This window comes from Ornithorhynchus anatinus, chromosome 11 (assembly GCF_004115215.2).
Source record: "Ornithorhynchus anatinus isolate Pmale09 chromosome 11, mOrnAna1.pri.v4, whole genome shotgun sequence".
In the NCBI taxonomy this organism is placed as follows: Eukaryota; Metazoa; Chordata; class Mammalia; order Monotremata; family Ornithorhynchidae; genus Ornithorhynchus; species Ornithorhynchus anatinus.
Window position 1 is genome coordinate 46,005,770 of NC_041738.1, and position 22,608 is coordinate 46,028,377.

At 46.0% G+C, this 22,608-nt stretch overlaps 1 protein-coding gene across 1 annotated transcript in view; it reads left to right on the plus strand.

Moving 5' to 3' along the window:
- C11H16orf74 (chromosome 11 C16orf74 homolog) overlaps positions 1-21,720 on the plus strand; it is a 55,864-nt gene extending 34,144 nt beyond the window's left edge. The window contains exons 3-4 of the mRNA XM_029075196.2: positions 18,010-18,150; positions 21,083-21,720. Of these exons, the coding sequence (XP_028931029.1) occupies positions 18,010-18,150; positions 21,083-21,141 (200 nt within the window). The 3' untranslated portion in view covers positions 21,142-21,720. The remainder of the gene's footprint in view (positions 1-18,009; positions 18,151-21,082) is intronic.
- The last annotated feature ends 888 nt before the right edge of the window (positions 21,721-22,608 follow it).

Here is a 22,608-nt window from a genome sequence, read left to right on the forward strand (position 1 = left end):
CCAGCACTTAGTATAATGCCTGGCACATAGCACTTAAATACCACAGTTATTGTTAAGTAGTAGTATTAGTGTGAGCTTAATACATGCCATAATTATTGTTATTTCCCAAAACCCTGCTATTCCACCACGGTCCTGACAGTGGGATCTCACAGCTATTCCCCGAAGACAAGTACAGCACGACAAAGGGTCTGAACACTTTTTCTCGGTTCAGGAATCCAGCCAGTGACTGCTGAGATTTTAGGACAGTCCTTTTGAGGAGCTGGTGGCTCTCAGAATATTCAGTGTCCCAGTTTCCCAGAAAAGGCTCTATTCAGATTCAGTAGAAACCACCCAGGACAGGGAGGAGAGAGAGAGAAATCCATTCCCCTTAGCACCCCAGTTGTCAATTGAATAATCCCCATCCCTCTCAGACAACTGATTTTTGGATTCTGTAGTAAAGTTTCTCACTTCACAGTTCTGTGGGGTGAATATGGTGAAGGGAAACAAAACAGCCTGGTCCAGGACAATGTATTGAGAGAATGAGAATCCTGGTTTTCCCTTTCTGACCACTTCTGAAATACTGTGGGGCCACTTTGTGGCTTGTTGAGTCAAAACCCCAGACAGAGTCAGTCTAAGAAAAAGTGTTGGAAAAAACACCACATGCTGTAGAGAGCAGCTGCAGACATAATTCACAGTTCAGAGGTCAGGCTTTTCATGTGCACAGGACTGCATCTCACCCATCACGTAGTGCAACCACACCCACACGTCTGGAGAGGATCTCACTGTCAATGGGATCAGTTTAGCATAAAGAATGAGCACTTTATTGAGCACTGTACTAAGCTTTCGGGAAAGTACAACAGAGTTGGTAGACATTTTCCCTACCCACGAAGGAGCTCAGTCTAGAGTGGGAGGCAGACATTAATGTAAATAAATTACAGATGTATATGTAAGTGCTTTGGGGCTAAGGGAGGCATGAATAAAAGGGAGCAAATTGGGGTGACGCAGAAGGGAATGGGAAAAGAGGAAATGAGGGCTTAATCAGGGAAGGTCTCTTGGAGGAGATGTACCTTCAGTAAGGCTTTGAAGGGAGGGAGGATAATGGTCCACCAGCTATGAAGAGGAGGATGTAGAGATCGGTAGCAAGATAGACAAGATCGAGGTACAATGAGTAGGTTGGCTTTAGAGGAGTGAAGTGTGTGGGCTGGGTTGTAGTGTGAGAGCAGCGGAAGTGAAGTAGGAAGGGGCAAGGTGATTGAGTGCGTGCTTTAAAGCAGAAGAACAGGCTGGTCCTCCCCTATGTTTCCATAGCTACTTAGCAATCAATCAATCAATGGTATTTATTGAGCACTTACTATTTGCAGAGCATTGTACTAAGCACTTGGGAGAGTACAGTACAAAAGAGTTAGCCAATTCATTCCTTATCTACAAGAAGCAGTGTGGCTTAGTGGGAAGGACAGACTTGGGAGTCAGAGGTCATGGATTCTAATCCAGCTCTGCTGCTTGTCAGCTGTGTGACCTTGGGCAAGTCACTTAACTTCTCTGTGCCTCAGTTACCTCATCTGTAAAATGGGGATGAAGACTGTGAACCCTACATGGGACAACCTGATTATCCTGTATCTACCCCAGTGCTTAGAACAGTACTTGGCACATAAATAAAAATGGTGGTATTTGTTAAGCACTTACTATGTGCAAAGCACTGTTCTAAGTGCTGAGGGATAAAAGGTGATCAGGTTGTCCCATGTGGGGCTCACAGTTTTAATCCCCATTTTACAGATGAGGTAACTGAGGCACAGAGAAGTTAAGTGACTTGCCCACAGCCACACAGCTGACAAGTGAGGAAGTGCTTAATAAATACCAACCTTATTATTATTATTAGAGGGGTTCCTGATATAACGTGGCTGTCTAGATCCTGTTTTAAGGCCAATCCCTATTGCATCTCAACTTCTTAGTTGAGGGGAGGAGGAAAATTAAGAAACACTTCCTTTCTAGGCAAGCACAAAGGAGAAAATGCTGTCAGATGAGCAGCAGCTGACACAGGAACATAATGACCCAAGGTAAAATCAGACACCTAGCCCTGCACAGCCTATTGCTGCTCCTAGCTCTACGTCAGAATCTACCCCCTTCCCCAGGTCCAGAACACAATCTCTCCCACCAACCCTTACTTTTCCTGCTCTCGGTGTGGCTTAATTTATTTTTTCCCACACCTGAGAGCTGAATCAGCAGCACCTGTGACTTAAGCAGGTACTAAAATCAGCACCCGACAGTGTGAAGAGCCAGTCGAGGAAGTAATTGGCTTTGAAATTATTTTAAACAAACCCCCTCCCAAAAGGTTGATGTTTTTGTTAGTGTTTTATACAGCAGATGTCTCTCTTACGGGGTTGGAAAGTTTGGACCCCATGTAGGTTTTAGAGTAAGGTCCCACTGGGAGCAAGTGAGCCTGAACAACTTCCCTGTGTGAAACACTGAATGGGGTAGTCTTATAGAAGCCATCTACACGTTGATGAAAATATGAAGATAGCCTTGATACACACCCAGTGCACAGTACATTCTAATGATGGGTATCTTATAATGCTTGATAAACAAGAGACCCAAGAGGAAGAACTTGGTGAGGTATCCGACACTTCCTACTTCTCATGTTTTTGAAACTTTTTTTAAATGTTATTAAGCACTTACTATGTGCCAGGCACTGTGCTAAATTCTGGGATAGATACATGATAATCAGGTGGGACACAATCCATGCCCCATATGGGGCTCACAGTCCTAGTCCCCATTTTACAGATGAGGGAAATAAGGCACAGAGAAGTGAAGTGACTTGTCCAAGGATACACGACAGACAAGCAGCAAAGGCAGGATTAGAACCCAGGTCCTCAGACTCTGAAGCCCATGCTTTTTCCAGTAGGCTGTGCTGCTATATCACCTGAGAAGCAGCATGGCTCAGTGGAAAGAGCCCGGGCTTGGGAGTCACAGGTCATGAGTTTGAATCCTGACTCTGCCACTTGTCAGCTGTGTGACTGTGGGCAAGTCACTTAACTTCTCTGTGCCTCAGCTACCTCATCTGTAAAATGGGGATTAACTGTGAGCCTCACGTGGGACAACCTGATTACCCTGTATCTACCCCAGTGCTTAGAACAGTGTTCAGTACATAGTAAGCACTTAGCAAATACCAACATTATTATTATATACATTTGGTAGGTTTTAATTAGCTCCAACATGGTTTAGTCTCTCACTAAGTGAGCAAAGTTGATTTCATGTTTATTAGAATAAGGGCTGCAGGTGGGCAAAATTTGTAAGTTTGTGAGCTCCCTGTTGCCCACACAGGCTCAGAGCCACTGGGGGTGACTCTAACCCAATTTCCAGGCAGCTATTCCCACCACTGATGTGAGTTCTGAGGTAGACTCACTCACTCATCAAGCACTACTCTCTTTCTCATGACTCCTTATCACTCTGTCAGGCTGGGCAGAACTGCTAAAGTAATCAGGAAAACAAGTGTTCAGTGGGGCTTGAATGGGGGGGTGAAGAAAAAGATAAAGTGTAGAGGGGGTGGGGGGCAGAGGGTATTTGTGAGAGTGGCTGTGTGGATTATGCATTTAAAAAAAAATCTGCCCAAATGCTTCTCTCCATTAAGAAGAATAATGTAGAGCAGAGCACACTGCACTTCAACTCAGCACCCAGGGAATTCTCAATAAAAAGGAGTCATTTGTGAAAACTCTTAAGCTGGTTTCAATATCTCGGTGGCTGATGGACTTTAAATTCCAGTGTGTAGATGGTAGAGAAACCCCTTGCCACTTTCTGGAAATTTGGGTAAGTGCCCCAAGGAAGGTTAAAACCACAGATTCCCAAAGCTCATTCCACTTCGGCCTACACAGCCCTGTACCCGGCTAACCCTTGTAAATAGTTCCCTGATGTACTGTCATCGGCTTATCCCTACAGCCATCTCCACCGCCACCTTCCAGAATCTCTGGGCCAAGAGATTATTAGGTTGAACACCCAACACAAAAGGCAGTAGTAGAAGGGAAAGCAGAGCTCATTTAAATTCACTTGGGCTGTTTGCCTGTTGTTCTGCAGTCATCTTTTCTGACCTCTGGGCACTTGACCCAGAGCCTTGTATGGCTTTTGCCCAACCCAAGCTCCACAGCATAGACCTAGTAGAAAGAGCATAGGTGTGGGAGTCAAGAGGACCTGAGTTTTAACCCCAGCTCTACAACTTCTTGCTGGGTGACCTTGGGCAAGTCACTTAACCTCTCCGTGCTTCAGTTTCTTCAACTGTAAAATGGGGTTTAAATCCTACTCCCTCCTATTTAAGACTGTGAACCCCAGGTGGGGCAGGGACTGTGTCCAACCTGATAAACTCGCATCTCCCCCAGCTTGTAGACCAGCACCTGACACATAGTAAGCACTTAACAAATACCATGAAATGCACCAAACGAACCCAGGGATTCGAGCTGTTGAAGGTGCCAGGGGATGGCCTGGTAAAATGGCTTTGCTACCTAGTCAGTCCATTGTATTTATTGAGTGCTTACTGTGTGCACAGCACTGTACTGAGCGCTTGGGAGAGTACAGTATAACAATGTAACCAACACATTCCCTGCCCACAAAGAGCTTACAGTTTAGATCAACTCTAACAGGAATGAAGCCTTCAAATTTTCAGACCTGAATGAGACCTGAATGCAGCACAGGTTAGAAGAATTAGGTGATAAACTCAGCTACCCTTTAAAAATACCTAGAGCATAATCTATAGGAGTGACAAAGAGTAGTAACAGTCAGATCTAATAGGAGTTGGGCTCATCATCAGGGGACTTGTAGATTCAAACTTGTTTCCCGTATTTGGAGTTGTGGATTCTGGGAAGTATAAGGGAAAGTCTGAATGGCTTTTAACCGGCCTTTAGAGGCTGTGGATCATGTCTCCTGGGGTTGTATACATCGCCTATTACATGGTGGGCCCTCAGAAAATATTAATTGATGCTACTGTTGCTCCTGCTACAGACAAGAATAAAGAGAGCAGCATTAAGGCAGAGCTACAAGGACATAATCCCACTTCCACCTCTGAGTGCCTTTTAAAACGCTCTTCAGCGCTTGTTGCTTCCTTCTCACACCTTTTCCGTAACTCCCAACCTCCCCAAATGCTGAAAAGGCCATTATACTTGCCTCCAGGGCAAAAATATGTAGTTTTGCCACAGCTGCTGTTGATACTGGTGCTGATGAAGGAAATTCCATGCAGTGCTGTTTAGTTGAAGCTTGGTTCTGTGGGTGCAGGACTTTATCCTGAAGGTGAAAGGGGCTCAAGGAACAAAGTAGGAGAAGAGGGTGAAACTTCCAAACCACCCCCTCCCCCTAGAAAAGCAAGGGACATAATTCCAAACTCATTCAAGTTATGGCATTTATTGGGCATTTGCTCTTTGCAGAGCACTGTACACTTGGGAGAGGACAATCGGCAGTAGATGCAATTTTGCCCTCACAGAGCTTCTAATCCTATTTTCTAGGAGGGAGGTTGGGCTCACATAAATAGAAACTGGCTCAGTGGGTTGATGGGATAAAACCCTCCTGCCTCCCTGGAGATGGCTGTCTTCCTTACTCTTCCCAAAGCATCCTGAGAATATGGCTTCCCCCCCACCCCCTTTTATACTATTTGTTAAGCCCTTACTATGTACTACATACTGGACTAAGCACTAGGGCAGATACAAGCTAATCAGGCTGGTCACAGTCCCTGTCCCATAAGGGGCTCACAATCTTAATCCCCATTTTACAGAAAAGGAAACTGAGACCCAGAGAATTGAAGTGACTTGCCCAAGGAGGGATGGGGAAGGGTTAATGTTAGGAACCTTGGGGTTTTTGTGATTGTCATCTCAAGCCTCCCAGGACTTGTGTCATTTGTCCTTAATGTTTAGGTTTATTGTTCAGTAGAGAAGCTGTGTGGCTTAATGGAAAGAGCACGGGTCTGGGAGTCAGGGAACCTGGGTTCTAATTCCAGCTCTGCCACTTGCCTGCTGTGTGCCCTTGGGCAAATTATAGAACTTCTCTGTGACTCAGTTCCCCCATCTGTAAAATGGTGATTCAGTACCTATTCTCTCTCCTTGACTGTGAGCCCCACGTGGGATCTGTATTCCTTGTATCTACCCCAGTGCTTGGCACATAATTGTAATGATAGTAATAATAATAATAATGGTCTTTGTTCATTCATTCATTCAGTCATATTTACTGAGCGCTTCCTGTGTGCAGAGCACTGTACTAAGCACTTGGAATGTACAATTCGTAAACAGAGATAATCCCTGCCCAAAAACGGGCTCACAGTCTAAAAGCGCTTTATACTATGTACCAAGCACTGTTCTAAGCACTGGGGTAGATACAAGATAATCAGGTTGTCCTACATGGAGCTTAATCTCCATTTTACATATGAGGTAACTGAGGCACAGAGAAGTTAAGTGGCTTGCCTAAGGTCACACAGCAGACAGGTGGCAGAGCTAGGATTAGAATAAGAGTTTAACAAATACCACAATTATTATTATTTCTGCCTACTGGCAGGCAATACAACAAAGAGAAGCAGCGTGGCTCAGTGGAATGAGCACGGGTTCGGGAGTCAGAGGTCACGGGTTCGAATACCGACTCTGCCACTTGTCAGCTGTGTGAGTGTGGGCAAGTCACAACTTCTCTGTGCCTCAGTTCCCTCATCTGTAAAAGGGGGATTAAGACTGAGCCTCACGTGGGACAACCTGATTACCCTGTATCTACCCCAGCGCTTAGAACAGTGCTCTGCACATAGTAAGCGCTTAAAAAATACCAACATTATTGACAAAACTGAGTACCTCTATATAGGTCATCGTAGAATACAGTCAGGTTTCCTGATGTTTCCTTGCATTTAGGGAAATTCTCTTCAAACTACCAGGCTTTGTCAGCAGAGGGCACTCTTGAGACATCAATCACTGCAAATCTTGCGGGAAGACTCAGAATTCTTAATTAGTTCTTATTATTTTTAATAATGATAACGTTATTTGTTAGGCACGCACTATGTGCCAAGCACTGTATTAAGCACTGGGGAAGATGCAAGATGAGAGGTTAAATGACTTGGCCGAGTTCAGAGAGCAGACAAGTGGCGAAGCTGAGATTAGAACCCAGGTCCTCTGACTCCCAGGCCCGTGCTCTTTTCACGAGCCCACACTGCTTTTCTAAGAATAAGAATAAGGAATTCTTTTAGAATGAGGCCATTTTCTTCTGATGGATCCTGCTCCTTGTCAAACTCTTTTCCAAATGTCACCCCAAGCAGCCTGTGATTTTCTATGGCCTGTCATTCCCGGAGTGAATTAGATGCCGCTGTCACCCCGGTGAAGCAGATCTACCCACTGGCCGCAGTTCTTTGCCGAGTGGAATTAGTCTTGGTTAATCCAAGCATGCTGGATCCATCTGTCCCAGGATCTGCACAACTCGAGAAGCGATCAATCTTGTGGTACTTTTTGTTGAGCGCCGTAGGGTCCAGATGTTCCTCCAGTTTAGCACTATCTGGCACAATCCCGCCCAACTCTGGAGTCATCGGGCCGGGGAGCAGAGGGAGAGGGGAGAAAGAGGCTTCCAGGACCACTCTAAACAAATGGTTGAACCAGAGACCAATCAGGGAGGAAAGGCCATCACACCGTCTTTCCTGCTTCTCACTGGTCATCAGGCTGAGACCTACCCAGGCATTTTTCATCAGAGGAGCTCAAAACACTGTATCCTAGGGAGGGTGTTCTCTCCCCCTTCCTGCCTTGCTCTAGATTTCTAGCACAGCGACCTTTGAAAGAGAAGCAGTGAGGCCCAGTGGACAGAGACAGGCCTGGGAGTCAGAAGGGCCTGGGTTCTAATCCCACCTATGCCATTTGCCTGCTATATGACTTTGGACAAGTCACTTTATTTCTCTGTGCCTCAGTTACCTCACCTGTGAAATGGGGATAAAGATTGTGAGCCTCATGTGGGACATGGATTGTGTCCAACCGGATTATCTCGTATCTATCCCAGGATTTAGTACAATGCCTAGAACATAGTAAGTGCTTAACAAATTCCTTGGGAAAAAAAAACCCTGTAATCTGGGGGTCACCTCAGTGCGGCTGATCACGCCTTGCATGAACCTCACCCAAGGGGAAATGACATGGAGACCCCCTTGTTCCCCATTGTGAAGCTTGGCAGAGAGTTTGGGGCGGCTGGCAGCTGGCATAGATGACTGCTGTGAGGAACATTGGTTTAACCTATTAATCATCAATGATAATAACAATGACTATTATTATTATTGTATTTCAGTTCCTTATAGTATTTGTTAAGCACTTGCTACATGCCAGGCACTGTACTAAGCGCTGGGGTAGATGGACACAGTTGGACACAGTCCATGTGCCACTTGAGGGTCACAGTTAATCTCCATTTTATGGATGAGTTAACTGAGACCCAGAGAAGTTAACTGACTTACGCCAGGTCACACAGCAGACAAATGGAGAATCTGAAATTAGAACCCAGGTCCTTCTGACTCCCAGGCCCATGCTCTATCCACTAGGCTACGGTGCTTGTGAGTGCTTACTAGGTGCCAAACACTGGGGTAGACATGGGTTACTCAGAAGGGGCACAGTTCCTGCCCCGAAGGGAGTGCAAAGTCTAAGGGGGAGGGAGAAGTGGTATTTTAGCCCCATTTTACAGATGTAGAAACTGAGGCACAGAGAAGTTAAGGGACTTGCCCAAGGTAACACAGCTGGCAAGTGGTAGCTGGGATTAGAAGCCAGATGTCCCGACTCCCAGCCTAACTATGCAAATCTCCCCAGGTTAAAGGGAATAAGGTTTTGGAGGCGAGGGTCTAGGTCTAAAGTGACCTTAGTACAGCGAAGAAGTGTTTAGAAACAAACAGAATGGAGTTCCATGAAGACAAGTAGAGTGGGGTTCACTGAGATTAATATCCTGAAAAATAAATCGGCTAGGGAGTGGCCGGCCAGTTATGAATATGGCAGAAAATGGGGATGACAAGCTGACCAAGAACTGAAATTTAAAAAAAAATCCAGATCCAAGTCGACAGTGTAGGAGCTGGGAGGCAATTCACCTTTAATAGTCAGCACTGGCCTGAGTAAAGTGTCACCACAATTTATAAGGGATGAAGAACTTGGACAGGGCTCAGAAGAGACCCACACAGATGATTAAAGGGTCAGAAAACATCTTCTAGGAGGAAAGGTTAAAAGAACTGAGATTTTTCAACCAAGATTATGTAATCTCCTCCTGAAGCTTGTTAAATAGGATTGATCATCATCTTCCCGGGCTTGCATGGTGCTTTAAATAAGATTTAGAGAGTATTTTTCCCTTCTAAAGTGTATTTATCACTACTATCTCATTTTCCTCCTGTAGCCCTATGGGGTAGTCGGAGCAGGTGTTATTGACCTTATTTGTAAGTGGGTAAACCAAGGCCCAGAAAGGTTAAGGGACTTGCCCAGGCAGTCTCACTGGGAGCCACTAGAGCCCCTGTTTCCTGACTCTAAACTCAGATTGCTCACCACATTCACTAGGCAGACACAACCCTGGATGAAACGTGACTAATACAGAGAGTGCCAGCAGTAATAATAATAATAATGTTGGTATTTGTTAAGCGCTTACTAAGCACTGGGATAGATACAAGGGAATGAGGTTGTCTCACTTGGGGCTCACAGTCTTTATCCCCATTTTACAGATGAGGTAACTGAGGCCCAGAGAAGTGCCCAAGGTCACACAGCTGACAAGTGGCGGAGCTGGGATTAGAACCCATGAACTCTGACTCTCAAGCCCGGGCTCTTTCCACTAAGCCACGCTGCTTCAGTAGTAGTAGCCTGGGAGTCAGAAAGACCTGGGTTCTAATCCCAGCTCCACCACTTATCTGCTGGGTGACATGGGGCAAATCACCTCACTTCTCTGGGCCCAGTTAGCTCATTTGTAAAATGGGGATTAAGACTGTGAGCCCCATGTAGGTCAGGGACTGTGTCCAACCTGATTAGCTTGTATCTACCCCAGGATTTAGTACAGTGCCCGGCACAAAGTAAGTGCTTAACAAATACCATCATTAGTAGTAGTAGTAATAATAACATTAAGGGGCATTTATCGAGGGCCCTCTTGGCGAGCTGCACTGTATTAGGCATTTGGGAAAACAATGAAGTGACATATTCCCTAACCACAAGAAGCTGTCATTCTAAAAGTGGAGACAACATAAAAATATTTACCACAACTCTCAAATAAATTATGCAGAGCTCTGCCATAGTCCACTGGTCAGAAAAGACACTGAGCCAGTTGTGGCTGCCACCTTAAGAGTCAGAGCTACGAGGGTGAAATGGGAAGGCAGGCCCTTTCCCACCAAAAACCTTCTCCCTTTGAGCTTCCTCTCCCCCAGGGACCACTTCTCATCACCAGCTTCAGACTCAAGCAGGACAAGGAGTGATTATTTTTAGCCCATTCCCTCTACGAATCTGGAGCTAATGGCAAGGCAGGTGAGGGTTGGGTCCCTTTTCCGATCTGAGGCAGGACAAGGACCACTCCCTGGGCCCCCCAACCTGGGTCAGAGGCAGCAAGAGGACATCCCTTCATCAGCTGCGGCCCCCAGCCTCTGACTGTCAGGGGCAAATGTTTAGTGGTCACCTGGATCTTCTGACCCCGGAAGGGGCTAAAGCCTCATTTTCCTGCAGCCTGGGCTATTTTTAACTCAGAAAACAGATCTAAGGGAGAAAGGGAGGCCTGAAAGCCGTTTCTTATTTTACAGAGATGTGGACAAGGGTCAGAAATGGGATTCAGGTACCCCCACCTCAACTACCAGCATCCCATCCTCTGAGTGGAGAAGGCTAATTTAACCTTCCTCCAGCTCAAAGGAGAGCCAGCAGGAGAGGAAGGGATTATATGAGGAAGGGCTAAACTTGTCTCTCCCTCTGATAGTGTCAGGGTGGGTGTATCTGAGTATATGTGAGTGTGTCCAAGTGTATAAGAGAGTGTCTTTTGATATAAAGTTGCGGAAAAGGAAAGTTTGGGTTATTCTGTGTTTTGTTTTTTTTTAAAGAAAATTACCTTGGAGACAGAAGGGTGACCCGCACAGGAGGTGACAGCCAATTACTCTAATGGCCTGAATGTTAATGGAGCTACGTCTCCACAGTTCTGAGATAGAGAGTACCACTACCTCCCTTGTCGGCACTAGAGGGGCAGGGTAGGAATTAAGTGATTTATCAAAAATTACATCAGCGGCAACGGTAGAATCCTGACTCCCGGCCTCTCTTCAGCACCACACCATCTGAGTACTCGGTGCGGTAGAGCGAGATTAAATGCATTTGGTGCTTTGGAACCATGGGGATTGAGGCCCCTATATGTCACAGCACAACGGAGACCGGGGCGATATGGCCCGGGGAAGGGCTTCCCTTCTTACCAGCTAAATCCTTTGAAAAGAAAGTCATTTTACCTCTCTGTGGTTGGCAGACTCCCTTTAAAGCAGGGATAATGATACTCGTCCTTAGTAAAGACAACATCTACAAAAAAGCTATCGGCTTCTCCCGTGAAAGGTGACGTACACAAATGGCCTTATTGCAGTGCCCAAGATCTGATGGGATTTTGCTTCCTTTAATAGTATTAGGAAGGGCCAGCCCCCCCTCTACTCCCTACCTGAGGCTTAGGGGCCCCCATTCCATGAGCCCCACCATTAATCTGCCCTGATCCCCGGCACATTTGAACTTGAAATCATTAAGCCTGTGCTGCTAAAGTCAGCTTATCTGGGTAGACACAGGCCGGCAAGTCAATCAAATGTTCAGGCTGGGAGGGCCACATGCCAGGGTGATGGGCAGAGGGCACTGAGCAAAGGAGGGCTTCCTCAGGCTACTGATGGTTTTCACTTAGTCCCATTGGTGGGGGTGAGCGGCTACAAGAACACCCCCAGAAGGCAGTTTGCTCTTCTTGCAGCGGCACCTAGATAAACTGAGGTAGACGGTTAACTTGCTGCCCAAACCGAGTCATAGCTACCCGAAATGCAATAGACAGATGAAGGTAATAGATGGAAACACGTCCATTGCAAGGGTGTAAACGCCGATCAGATCTTCCGTTTTAACAGTCCGGATGCTGAAGCCATGGAGGCCTTTCCCAGCTGCAGGCAGGAGCTGTGACAGTGATCAAGTTGCACATTCTTCCTGCTGCCGTCTGACCCCCTGGCAACCAAGCTGAGGCCCTAGTAGCATAGCAACAGCACTTGATCCACAGGAAATATGTTTTTAATAATCTGAGGCAGGCGTGTAATTAACATATAATAACTCTTGCTTAAGCACAAATTAAATCCTTATCTGGGACAGGCCTTTGATTTTTGCCCCTCCCCTCCCCCCAAAAGCCTGATTCTCCTGAGGCTTTTCCCTCTTGCTGAAAGATATTCTGAGGCACAGGTTTTCCCACCCAGGGAGGTCCTCCAAGATTACTGAGCTCTTCTATTTTTTTCCTCTCCAGGGTTAATACAACCATTCTCAATTTTTCAGGTGACGATTATCTACCTTGTGGATTGTCTAGGTACTTTGATTCTCCTTTTTCATTGCTGTCCCCATGCCGCTGGAATACAATTTATTTCTTCTTCCAGGGAGTTAACTGTGGTGGGTTTAGACATTAATAATAAGTACTAAGTATTATTATTATTATTATACTTAATAATAATACTTAGTACTTATTATTAATGTCTAATCCCAACTCTGCCACTTGACTGCTATGTGACCTCTGCAAGTCACTGAACTTCCCTGTGCTCCAGTTTTCTCATCTGTCCAATGGGGATTACGTCAGTGGGCCCCATGTGGGACGTGGACTGTGTCCAACCTGATTAGCTTGTATTTACTCCAGTGCTTAATACAGTGCCTGACACATAGTAAGTGCTTAATAAACACCATACTAAAAAAAAAAAGCACTGTATTAAGCACTGGGGTAGATACAAGAGAGTCAGATTGGACACAATCCCTCTCCCATATGGGCCTCACAGTTTAAGTAAGACACTGTAAATTCAATCCCCAATTTCCAGATGAGGAAAATGAGACACTGAGATGTGAATTGACTTGCCCAAGGTCACAGAGCAGACAAAAGGTGGAGCAGGGATTAGAATCCAGGTCTTCTGACTCCCAGGTCTGTGCTCTTCCACTAAGCCATGCTGCTTCCCCCATTTCCTTTCTAGGGCCTCCTTCACTCCCTCCCATTAACTTTCGATCCACCTCTCCCATTCAGAATGTTTCAGACTGAGGTCGGGTGGGGCATGGTATGTTCACGGAGATGCTTTCACTCATATCAACATCACCGTCATCATCAACATGACAGCAGCACTTAGTGAGCACTGGCTGGGTGTGCTGCTCAGTTCTAGGAGCTTGAGAGCATAAAATAAAAGTTAAAGACACACTTCCTGCCCTCAAGGAGTTTACATTCCTGACACTTACAGAACTGGGAAAAACTGGAACTACAGATCTCAGCAACGTATAGAGAGGGTGGGACAGTCAAGCTAAGAAATTTCAGTCTTTTCAGGGTTCTACAATGGAACTAGATCAATAGCCAAGGGGGTTTGCTGTTGTTAGTAGACGATTTGGTGGGGAAAAAATTGATATGAGGCCAAAAGATAATATTTTGATAATTAATGATATTAACTATGATAACTGTGGCCTAGTGAGTGGAAAGAGCAAAGGCCTGAGAGTCAGAGGACCTGGGTTCTAATCCCAGCTCTACCACTTGTCTGCTGAGTCATCTTGGATAAATCACTTAACTTTTCTGAGCTTTCATTTCCTTATCTGTAAAAAGAGGATTAAATACTTTTTCCCCCTTGCTCTTGGACTATGAGCCCCATGTGGGACAGGAATTTTGTCCAACAAGATTATCTCGTGTCTACCCCAGCATTCAGTACAGTGTATGCATGGCACGTAATAAGCATTTAAACAAATCCATAATTAATTGAGAGTTGATTGAATTCTAATTCCTGCTCTCTGCAGGCTGATTGGACCGTCATAGGGTAAATGGCATCAAAAGAGGAGGAGAATCATCCATTGGATTGTTAGATTAAGCAAATCTGAATACTGAGATCAAAAGAATATAACTCGTGAATGCTGGATATAATAATAATAATAATAATGAGAATAATAATAATTGTGGTATTCGTTAATCCTTACTATGTGCCAGGCACTGTACTAAGCACTGGGGTGGATACAAGCAAATTGGGTTGGACATAGTCCCTGTCGGGGCTCACAGTCTTAATCCCAATTTAACAGGTGAGGAAACTGAGGCACAGAGAAGTAAAATGATTTTCTTGAGGTCAAACAGCAGACAAGTGGCAGAGCCAGGTTTAGAACCCATGACCTTCTGACTCCCAGGCCTGTGCTCTATCCATTAAACCATGCTGTTTCTCATTCTTGATTAGAGTCCAAGCCTTACTTTAATAGGGATTAAAAGAGGAAAAGAGCCCAAATAATAATAATTGTGGTATTTGTTAAGTGCTTACTATGTGCCAGGCACTGTACTAAACACTGGGGTGGATACAAGCACAGGCCCTGTCCTGCATGGGACTCACAGTTTTAATCCCTGTTATACAGATGAGGGAACTGAGGCAAAGGGAAGTGAAATGATTTGCCCAAATTCACACAGCAGACAAGCAGTGGAGCCTGGATTAGAACTCATGCCCTTCTGACTCCCAGATCTGTGCTCTATCTACTAGGCTAGGCTGCTTCCCTTCCCTTCAACATGACCTAAATCGCTCATAGTTACCCTCTGATCCCCTGGGCCCCATCAGTGACGTTCCCAACTCCTGTGTACCCCCTGACATACAGCTAAACCTGGGAAGATTAGGAAAAAAAATCCCTCTGCTTTGGACCCATGCTCTGTTCACACAATATAAACATTTAACCTTTGATTCACATTCTCACTAGCCTGTTAGGGGGATCAGAGGGCTGGATTAGGAAGAGGCAGATTAATACTGCTGCTCCTTCGTGAGACTTTCTGAAAAACCACATTGCACTGGAATATTACATGTCTCCCAGGAGTGCCAAAAGCATCTCCAGTATTATGCGAGGTGGGGAAGAATTCTTCCCCTCTCCCTCCTTCTCCAGCAGAGTGAACTCATGCCCTCTACATCTCTTCCTCTTTCCCTCTAATACCTTATTATGGGATTGGGTTGTGAGCTCCATGTGAATCAGGGACTGTGTCTTACCTGATTATCTTGTGTAACAATAATAATAATAATGATGGTATTTGTTAAGTGCTTACTATGTACCAACACTGTTCTAAGCGCTGGAGTAGATACAAAGTAATCAAGTTGTCCCACGCGGGGCTCACAGTCTTAATCCCCATTTTATGATGAGGTAACTGAGGCACAGAGAATAATAATAATAATAATGATGGCATTTGTTAAGCACTTACTTTGTGCAAAGCACTGTTCCAAACGCTGGGGAGGATACAAGGTGATCAGGTTGTCCCACATGGGGCTTACAGTCTTCATCCCCATTTTACAGATGGGGTAACTGAGGCACAGAGAAGTTAAGTGACTTGCCCCAAATCACACAGCTGACCAGTGGCTGAGCTGGAATTAGAACACATGACCTGATTCCCAGGCCCATGCTCTATCCACTATGCCATTACTAATAGTTATTGAGTGTTTACTTTGTGCCGAGCACTGCACTAAATGCTTGGGAGAGAATACATAACGTTGGTAGACATGTTCCCTGCCCACAGGGCACTTCTCCCTGCACAATTTCTGTTGGTCATCTTCTCCCGACTGTTGCCACCTTCTCCTCCCTGTCTCTGCCCTAGACAAAATAATATCCTTCTCTGCCAGTCCTCTGACCTTTTCTCTGTTCTTTCCTCTTTGCCAGGCCAGAAATGAGACCCAGTATGGTAGAGTTCCAAAATGGCAAGGCAAAGAGTGGGCTTCTCCCTCATGGGGTCGGATCTCACACCCCACCCTGGGCCTATTGCCCTGGCCCGTCATTGGGCTCCTGCACAGAGCAGGTCACAGAGCAGACAAAAGGTGGAGCAGGGATTAGAATCCAGGTCTTCTGACTCCCAGGTCTGTGCTCTTCCACTAAGCCATGCTGCTTCCCCCATTTCCTTTCTAGGGCCTCCTTCACTCCCTCCCATTAACTTCTTCCCTGCCGTCTTCCCATCTACATGCTTCTATAAGGCCTTCGATAAGATCAATCCATTTTCAGCTCTGTGCCTCAGCTACCTCATCTGTAAAATGGGGATAAGCATGTGAGCCCTGTGTAGGATAGGGCTGTGTCCAACGTGATTAACTTGCATCTACCCCAGTGCTTAGAATGGTGCTTGGCACATAGTAAGCGCTTAACAAGTACTAAAATAATAGTTATTATTATTCAGCTCCTGTCCCGAGCTTGATCTCCGAGTTGGGTTAAGTCAAGGTACCCAGACCACATCCAGGCCCCAAAAGTACTCTGTTATCGAGCCTAAAAAGCTTCAGGCCTGACTACACCCACAAAAGCAGTATGAGAAGCTGTATGGCCCTAATGAGAAGCGGCGTGGCTCAGTGGAAAGAGCCAGGGCTTGGGAGTCAGAGGTCATGGGTTCGAATCCTGACTCTGTCACTTGTCAGCTGTGCGACTGTGGGCAAGTCACTTAACTTCTTTGTGCCTCAGTTACCTCATCTGTAAAATAGGGATTAACTGTGAGCCTCATGTGGAGCAACCTGATTACCCTGTATCTACCCCAGCGCTTAGAACAGTGCTCTGCATATAGTAAGCGCTTAACAAATACCAACATTATTATAATGGCTAGAGCACAGGCCTGGTAGACAGAAGGACCTGGGTTCAAATCCAGATCTGCCACTTGCCTGCTTTGTGACCTTGGGAAATACACTTCATGTGGGACAGGGACTGTGTCCTACCTGATTAGCTTGACAAGCACTTAACAAATACCATTTAAAAAAGTCCAACAGTCCCAGACTCTAACTCCTGGATGTTAATGGTGATAGTAATAGCATTTTTTCACCCCACTGGGTGCAATACATTCTTCTAAGGGCTTGGGTAGGGAATAGATTCCCTGCCCACAAAAAACGTACACTCTTAAAGAGGTTAAACAGAGTAACCAAAATCAGTAACTGCATGTCTAGACTGTAAGCAGAACATGTCTCCCAACTCTGTTGTACTCTCCAAAATGCTTAATACAGTGCTCTGCACACAGTAAGAGCTCAGTAAACATGATTGATGTCTAATTGAATAAATATATATACATAAGTGCTGAGGCTAAGTATAAATAAGTGCATAACTGCTAGAGATGGCTTGATGGGTTTATCTGATTTGGGATGATGGGAATTCATTGTAGAAGATAGGGGGTTTGTGAGAACTCTCTACTTTTTTTTTTGGCAAAACAGCTACTTTGGATGCAAAATCCAAAACACATCTGCTCTGTTTTTGCTGAAGGCTGGACAGAAATATGGACAACAACTAGGTTATTTAAAGAATCCTCCATCTTTGGTTTGGTTTGGTTGATCAAAGGATAGGATTACTCTCTGGATTTGAGGAAGCTTGTCTTTTCTACCCAAATGCTTTTTGCTGTTTCAGACAAATTACCTTTTCCAACAGCAAAACACATTCAGTAGCTGTCCCAGGAAGCAGGGGTGGTATCTCGTTTCCCTAAATCATGGCTGCTTGAAGGCAGCTTCCGTCCTTAACTGTTAGATCCGACGATCGCACTTCTACAGTCTCCCCCAAAAGTAGCCACATTGCAGAGAGCTGGGCTATGTTGCTCTGATTCAGGTTGAGCAAGGCAAAGCACTAGAAGAGAAAAAACCTCATTGCTCCTCCTATTGTTCTTATTATTACTATATTCAATCCCACCCCTTCTCCTAGTCATGTAGAAACAACTAAAGCTCTGTGTTTTCAGCTGGGAAGCTTTTTCCCCACCTCTTCCCCCACACCCCATCAGGTCTGGTTTAAAGTTCAAACAAGCAAGAAGCCCAGCAGGGAAGTACTAGGCAGCTCACTGCAGTTCCCCCAGATGGCACTGACGGTTGTTTTTTGGTGTGTGTGTGTGTGTGTATATGTGTGTATATATGTGTGTGTTTTTCACGGCTTGCTCTCTCAGGCTTTAAAATGTGTGTCAGCAGCAGCAGCAGCAACGAAGAGGCCCCCGTCTTGAGCGACAAACACCTGGACGTCCCGAACATCATCATCACACCTCCTACCCCCACGGGCATGACAGTGCCAAGAGACGCGAGGCGGGCAGGTGAGGAGCCCCCATGCAACAACTGTTGAGCCAGATGCCGTGAGAAGCCGGGGGGAGAGCCGGAGAGGCTGGAGACCGCCTTAAAGAGGGACGACAGTTTCTCAGACGCTGGGAGCAGCTTGCAGAGGGCCCCATCTGTGCAGTATTCTTCTTCCCCCGACCCACCCCGCCCCCTTTCCTTTTCCTTAACTGGGTTTATTAAAGATTTATTAATGGATCTGCATAGACCTCACTGCTGGGACCTTCTCACTATTACCAACCTCAGCAAGCTGTAGCATGTTAAGTAATTAGCCAGACGGTTCCTCTCGACAGTGGAAACTGGATTGATGGATGGGGCAGGATTGGAGGGAAAGAGAGCGGGGCTGTGGAGCTGTGACACCAGCGTAAATTCTAGGTGGATTTTTGTCAGTCGGCCCAGAGGCCTTCACCCCCTTCCCAGCCTTAGCCTCGTCGCCTAAATCAGGGCAGTCGGGAAAATGGGTTTCACTTGGGTAGAACCCGGACAGACCCGGCTGCTAAATTGAGCATTTCCACAGCCAACTTCACTCTGAAATCCACTTCCTCAAAAGTCCAGGGATGGATCTGTTGGTCTTCAAAACAGATGAGGTTTAGGGACAGGACGGGGTAGAGGAGGTAATGGGCCAGCTATTGGAACAGGTCTAGTTGACCCCACACCACTAGCAATGCTGGTGTTTTTGTGGTAATAATAATAATTAATAATTGTGGTAGTTCTTAAGCACTTACTATGTGCCAGGCACTGCACTAAGCACTGCGGTGGATACAAGCAAATCAGGTTAATAATTAATGTTGGTGTTTGTTAAGCACTTACTATGTGCCAAGCCCTGTTCTAAGTGCTGGGGTAGATACAAGGAAATCAGGTTGTCCCACATAGGGCTCACAGTCTTCATCCCCATTTTATAGATGAGGTAACTGAGGTACAGAGAAATTAAGTGACTTGCCCAAGGTCACACAGCTGACAAGCGGCAGAGTCGCGATTAGAACCCATGACCTCTGACTCCCAAGCCCGTGCTCTTTCCAGTGAGCCACACTGCCTCTCATAGTCCCATAGTTAGACATAATCCCTGTCCCACATGGGTCTCACAGTCTCAGTCCCCACTTTACAGATGAGATAACTGAGACCCAGAGAAGTGAAGTGACTTGCCCATGGTCACAAAGCAGACAAGTGGCATGGCTAGGATTAGAACCCATTACAATCTGACTCCCAGGCCCGTGCCCTATCCACTATACCATGCTGCCTCTCTAGAAATAAATAACCTAGTAAATAACCTGGCTTCAGGGAAAACTCATAAAAACCATGAACCCTAATCTCTGTCAGTGCTTGCCACAGAGGGTTGGTTGGCTGGGGAATGGCAGGCGTCACCACTCCTACTACTAATAATAGTGGTGTTTGTTAAGAGCTAACTGTGTGCCAAGCACTGTTCTAAGCCCTGGGACCCATAAAGGATAATCAGAACATAAAGAGTCTGCTCCTGAGTTTCACAGTGTAAGAAAACAGATACTTAATCCCTATTTTACAGGTGGAGAATCTGAGGCATAGAGAAGTTAAATGATTTGCCCAAAGTCACTCAGTAATAATAATGTTGGTATTTGTTAAGCGCTTACTATGTGCAGAGCACTGTTCTAAGCGCTGGGGTAGACACAGGGGAATCAGGTTGTCCCACGTGGGGCTCACAGTCTTAATCCCCATTTTACAGATGAGGGAACTGAGGCACAGAGAAGTTAAGTGACTTGCCCACAGTCACACAGCTGACAAGTGGCAGAGCTGGGATTCAAACTCATGAGCCCTGACTCCAAAGCCCATGCTCTTTCCACTGCGCCACGCTGCTTCTACTCAGTAGCAAGTGGTAGAGCCAGGAGGAGCCAGGAGGAGGACCCAGGTATCTTCACTCTCTGACCCATGCTCCTTCCATTAGGCCACCCTGCTTTCTGTTAGGCTAGGGCTGCCCAGAGGGAATCGGAAATATCTTTGACTACTTCGGGTCCCCACGGTCTCAATCTTTTTTGCCCAATTTCCTTTCTTAATCCAGAGTGGCAGCATTTACAAGTAACCATAAGTCAGTCACCTCCTCTTCAAGACTCTCCCCTCTGACTTGGTGGGCAGAACATTTTCGAGCTCTCTCTAAAAAAGTTGTTCTCCCAAGACTGTGTAATCTTCCCTCAGGACAGAGGATAAGTGCTTTTTCTGGACAGTACTTTTTGGTTGGCTAAGCCAGCTGGTAAACCATGATATCCAAATGGTCCCTAGGGGGCTGGAGGAAGGCCACAAGGCTGGGACACTGCTTTGGTGCTTCTTCTCTGATGGCATGGGGGTAGCTCTAGGGACTCATTAGAATAGGACAGAGACAGACAGAGACAGTAGAGTTTGGGAGAATCCTAAGAAGAAACAGTGTGGCCTAGTGGAAAGAGCATGGGCCTGGAAATCAGATTACCTGGGTTCTAATCCTGGATCCTCTGCTTGTCTGCTATGTGACTTTGGACAAGTCACTTCACTTCTCTGTGCCTCAGTTGCCTCATCTGTAAAATGGGGATTAAGACTGTGCCTGGTGCAGAACAAGAACTGTGTCCAATCCGATTATCTTTTATCTACTCCACTGCTTAGTACAGTGCCTAACATATAGTAAGTTCTTAACAAATACCATCAAAAAAAATTGAGAACCCAGGCTGGGAAGATGCTTGTGAAGGCACAGCCCAAGTTGGGCATCATGCACCCTATCCACAAGTGGGCTTTTGGCTCGTCCAGAAACCTGCAGTCTGGATGTACTAGAGGACATAGACTGAGAAGGGAATGGGAGAGTTGAGGGAGAGGGAATGCATCATGGGGGAGGGTCCAGAGGCAAGTGGGGGAAATTCAGTCCTCACCCAAGAGGTCCAGGGAAGGGGCAGACATTGCTTCCCCAATCTTTTTCCTTAGTGCGGCTGGACGAGGCTGGGCCCTGCTCTGATGATGGCGATGCCGATGCTGAACTCTGAGGAAACAAATGAAAGAGGCTGTGCCCATCTCTGATGCTTCTTGATGGGACAGGAAAGTTGCCCTGTGGTCGCCTCTCAGGTGGTGGGTTTGGACTCCTGAGTACCCGACTTAGTTCCTTCCTGCCTGCACTTGCCTTCTCAGCACTGAATGGCCATATGCCTGAAGGCTTATTTACCCCATAAGTGAGTCTTTCGGAAAGATGGCGGCTCAGTGCTGAAGGACTTGTGATGTGAATGAGATGGCTATCCCTTCCTGAAACGTAGAGATGAGAAGGTGTTTTCCTCACTGGCAGAATGGGGGGAGGAAAAGAAGGAACTTTAAAGAAATAGCTGATGGTGCCAGGGTCCCATGGAGTCTCTTAAGCAGGAAACAACACACCCACACCACTTCCTGCTGGGGTGCTCTGGGCGGGTTCCCCTCCTCTGGGGATTTTGCTCACATGGGCATGAGGCGGACCGTCTTTCTAGGAGAATCGGAGCAAAGGACTCTGAAAAATTGTTTCACAAATATTTAAAAGGATTGAGTGTTGTTTATAAGGTTTTTTTTAATTATAAATAAAGATGTTCTGAGACAAACCATTCATCTTGCTTCTTGGGTTTAAGAAGGAAACTATCTGCGGAGAGCTGGCTCTTAAGATGGTGAGAACCAGTCAGAGTTGAGGGGTTGAGGGAGGAGTTAGAGGAAGTACCGGTGGCAGAGTTCTGTCTGTTATTAAGAATTCGTGAAGCGTTCCATATTTTTCCATTGTTTTTACGAGATGTTCTACCCCTTGACGCTGTTTATTGCCATTGTTCTTGTCTGTCCATCTCCCCCGATTAGACTGTAAGCCCGTCAAACGGCAGGGACTGTCTCTATCTGTTGCCGACTTGTTCATCCCAAGCGCTTAGTACAGTGCTCTGCACATAGTAAGCGCTCAATAAATACTAGTGAATGAATGAATGAATGAATTAAGTTTGGTGGCCGAGGAGTGGACCAGGTTAGGCTCGTACTCATTTCCCAGCTCTCTATCCTGCCTCCGAAGGGCTTAGGCAAGGCGGTTTCCGTTAAATTTCTTGTAGCCACGAACTTGGTCACAGGCAATTCTTCTGTGCTAAGCACTATGCTATACTCTGGGATAGATTCAGTTTAGGCAGATGGGACACAGTCCCTGTCTCATGGTCTAATGGGGATGGGGAACAGGCATTTAATCCCCATTTTACAGAGGAGGAAGCTGAGGCCCAGAGAAGTAACTTGAGAAGTTACTCAAGAACAGAGAAGTAACCCAGATATGTAACTTGCCCAAGGTTACATATGCCTGTTCATTTGCTTTGTTTTGTTTTGTTGTCTGTCTCCCCCCCTTCTAAACTGTGAGGCTGTTATTGGGTAGGGATCGTCTCTATTTGTTGCTGAATTGTACTTTCCAAGGGCTTAGTACAGTACTGTGAACACAGTAAGAGCTCAATAAATACGATTGAAGTGGCAGAATC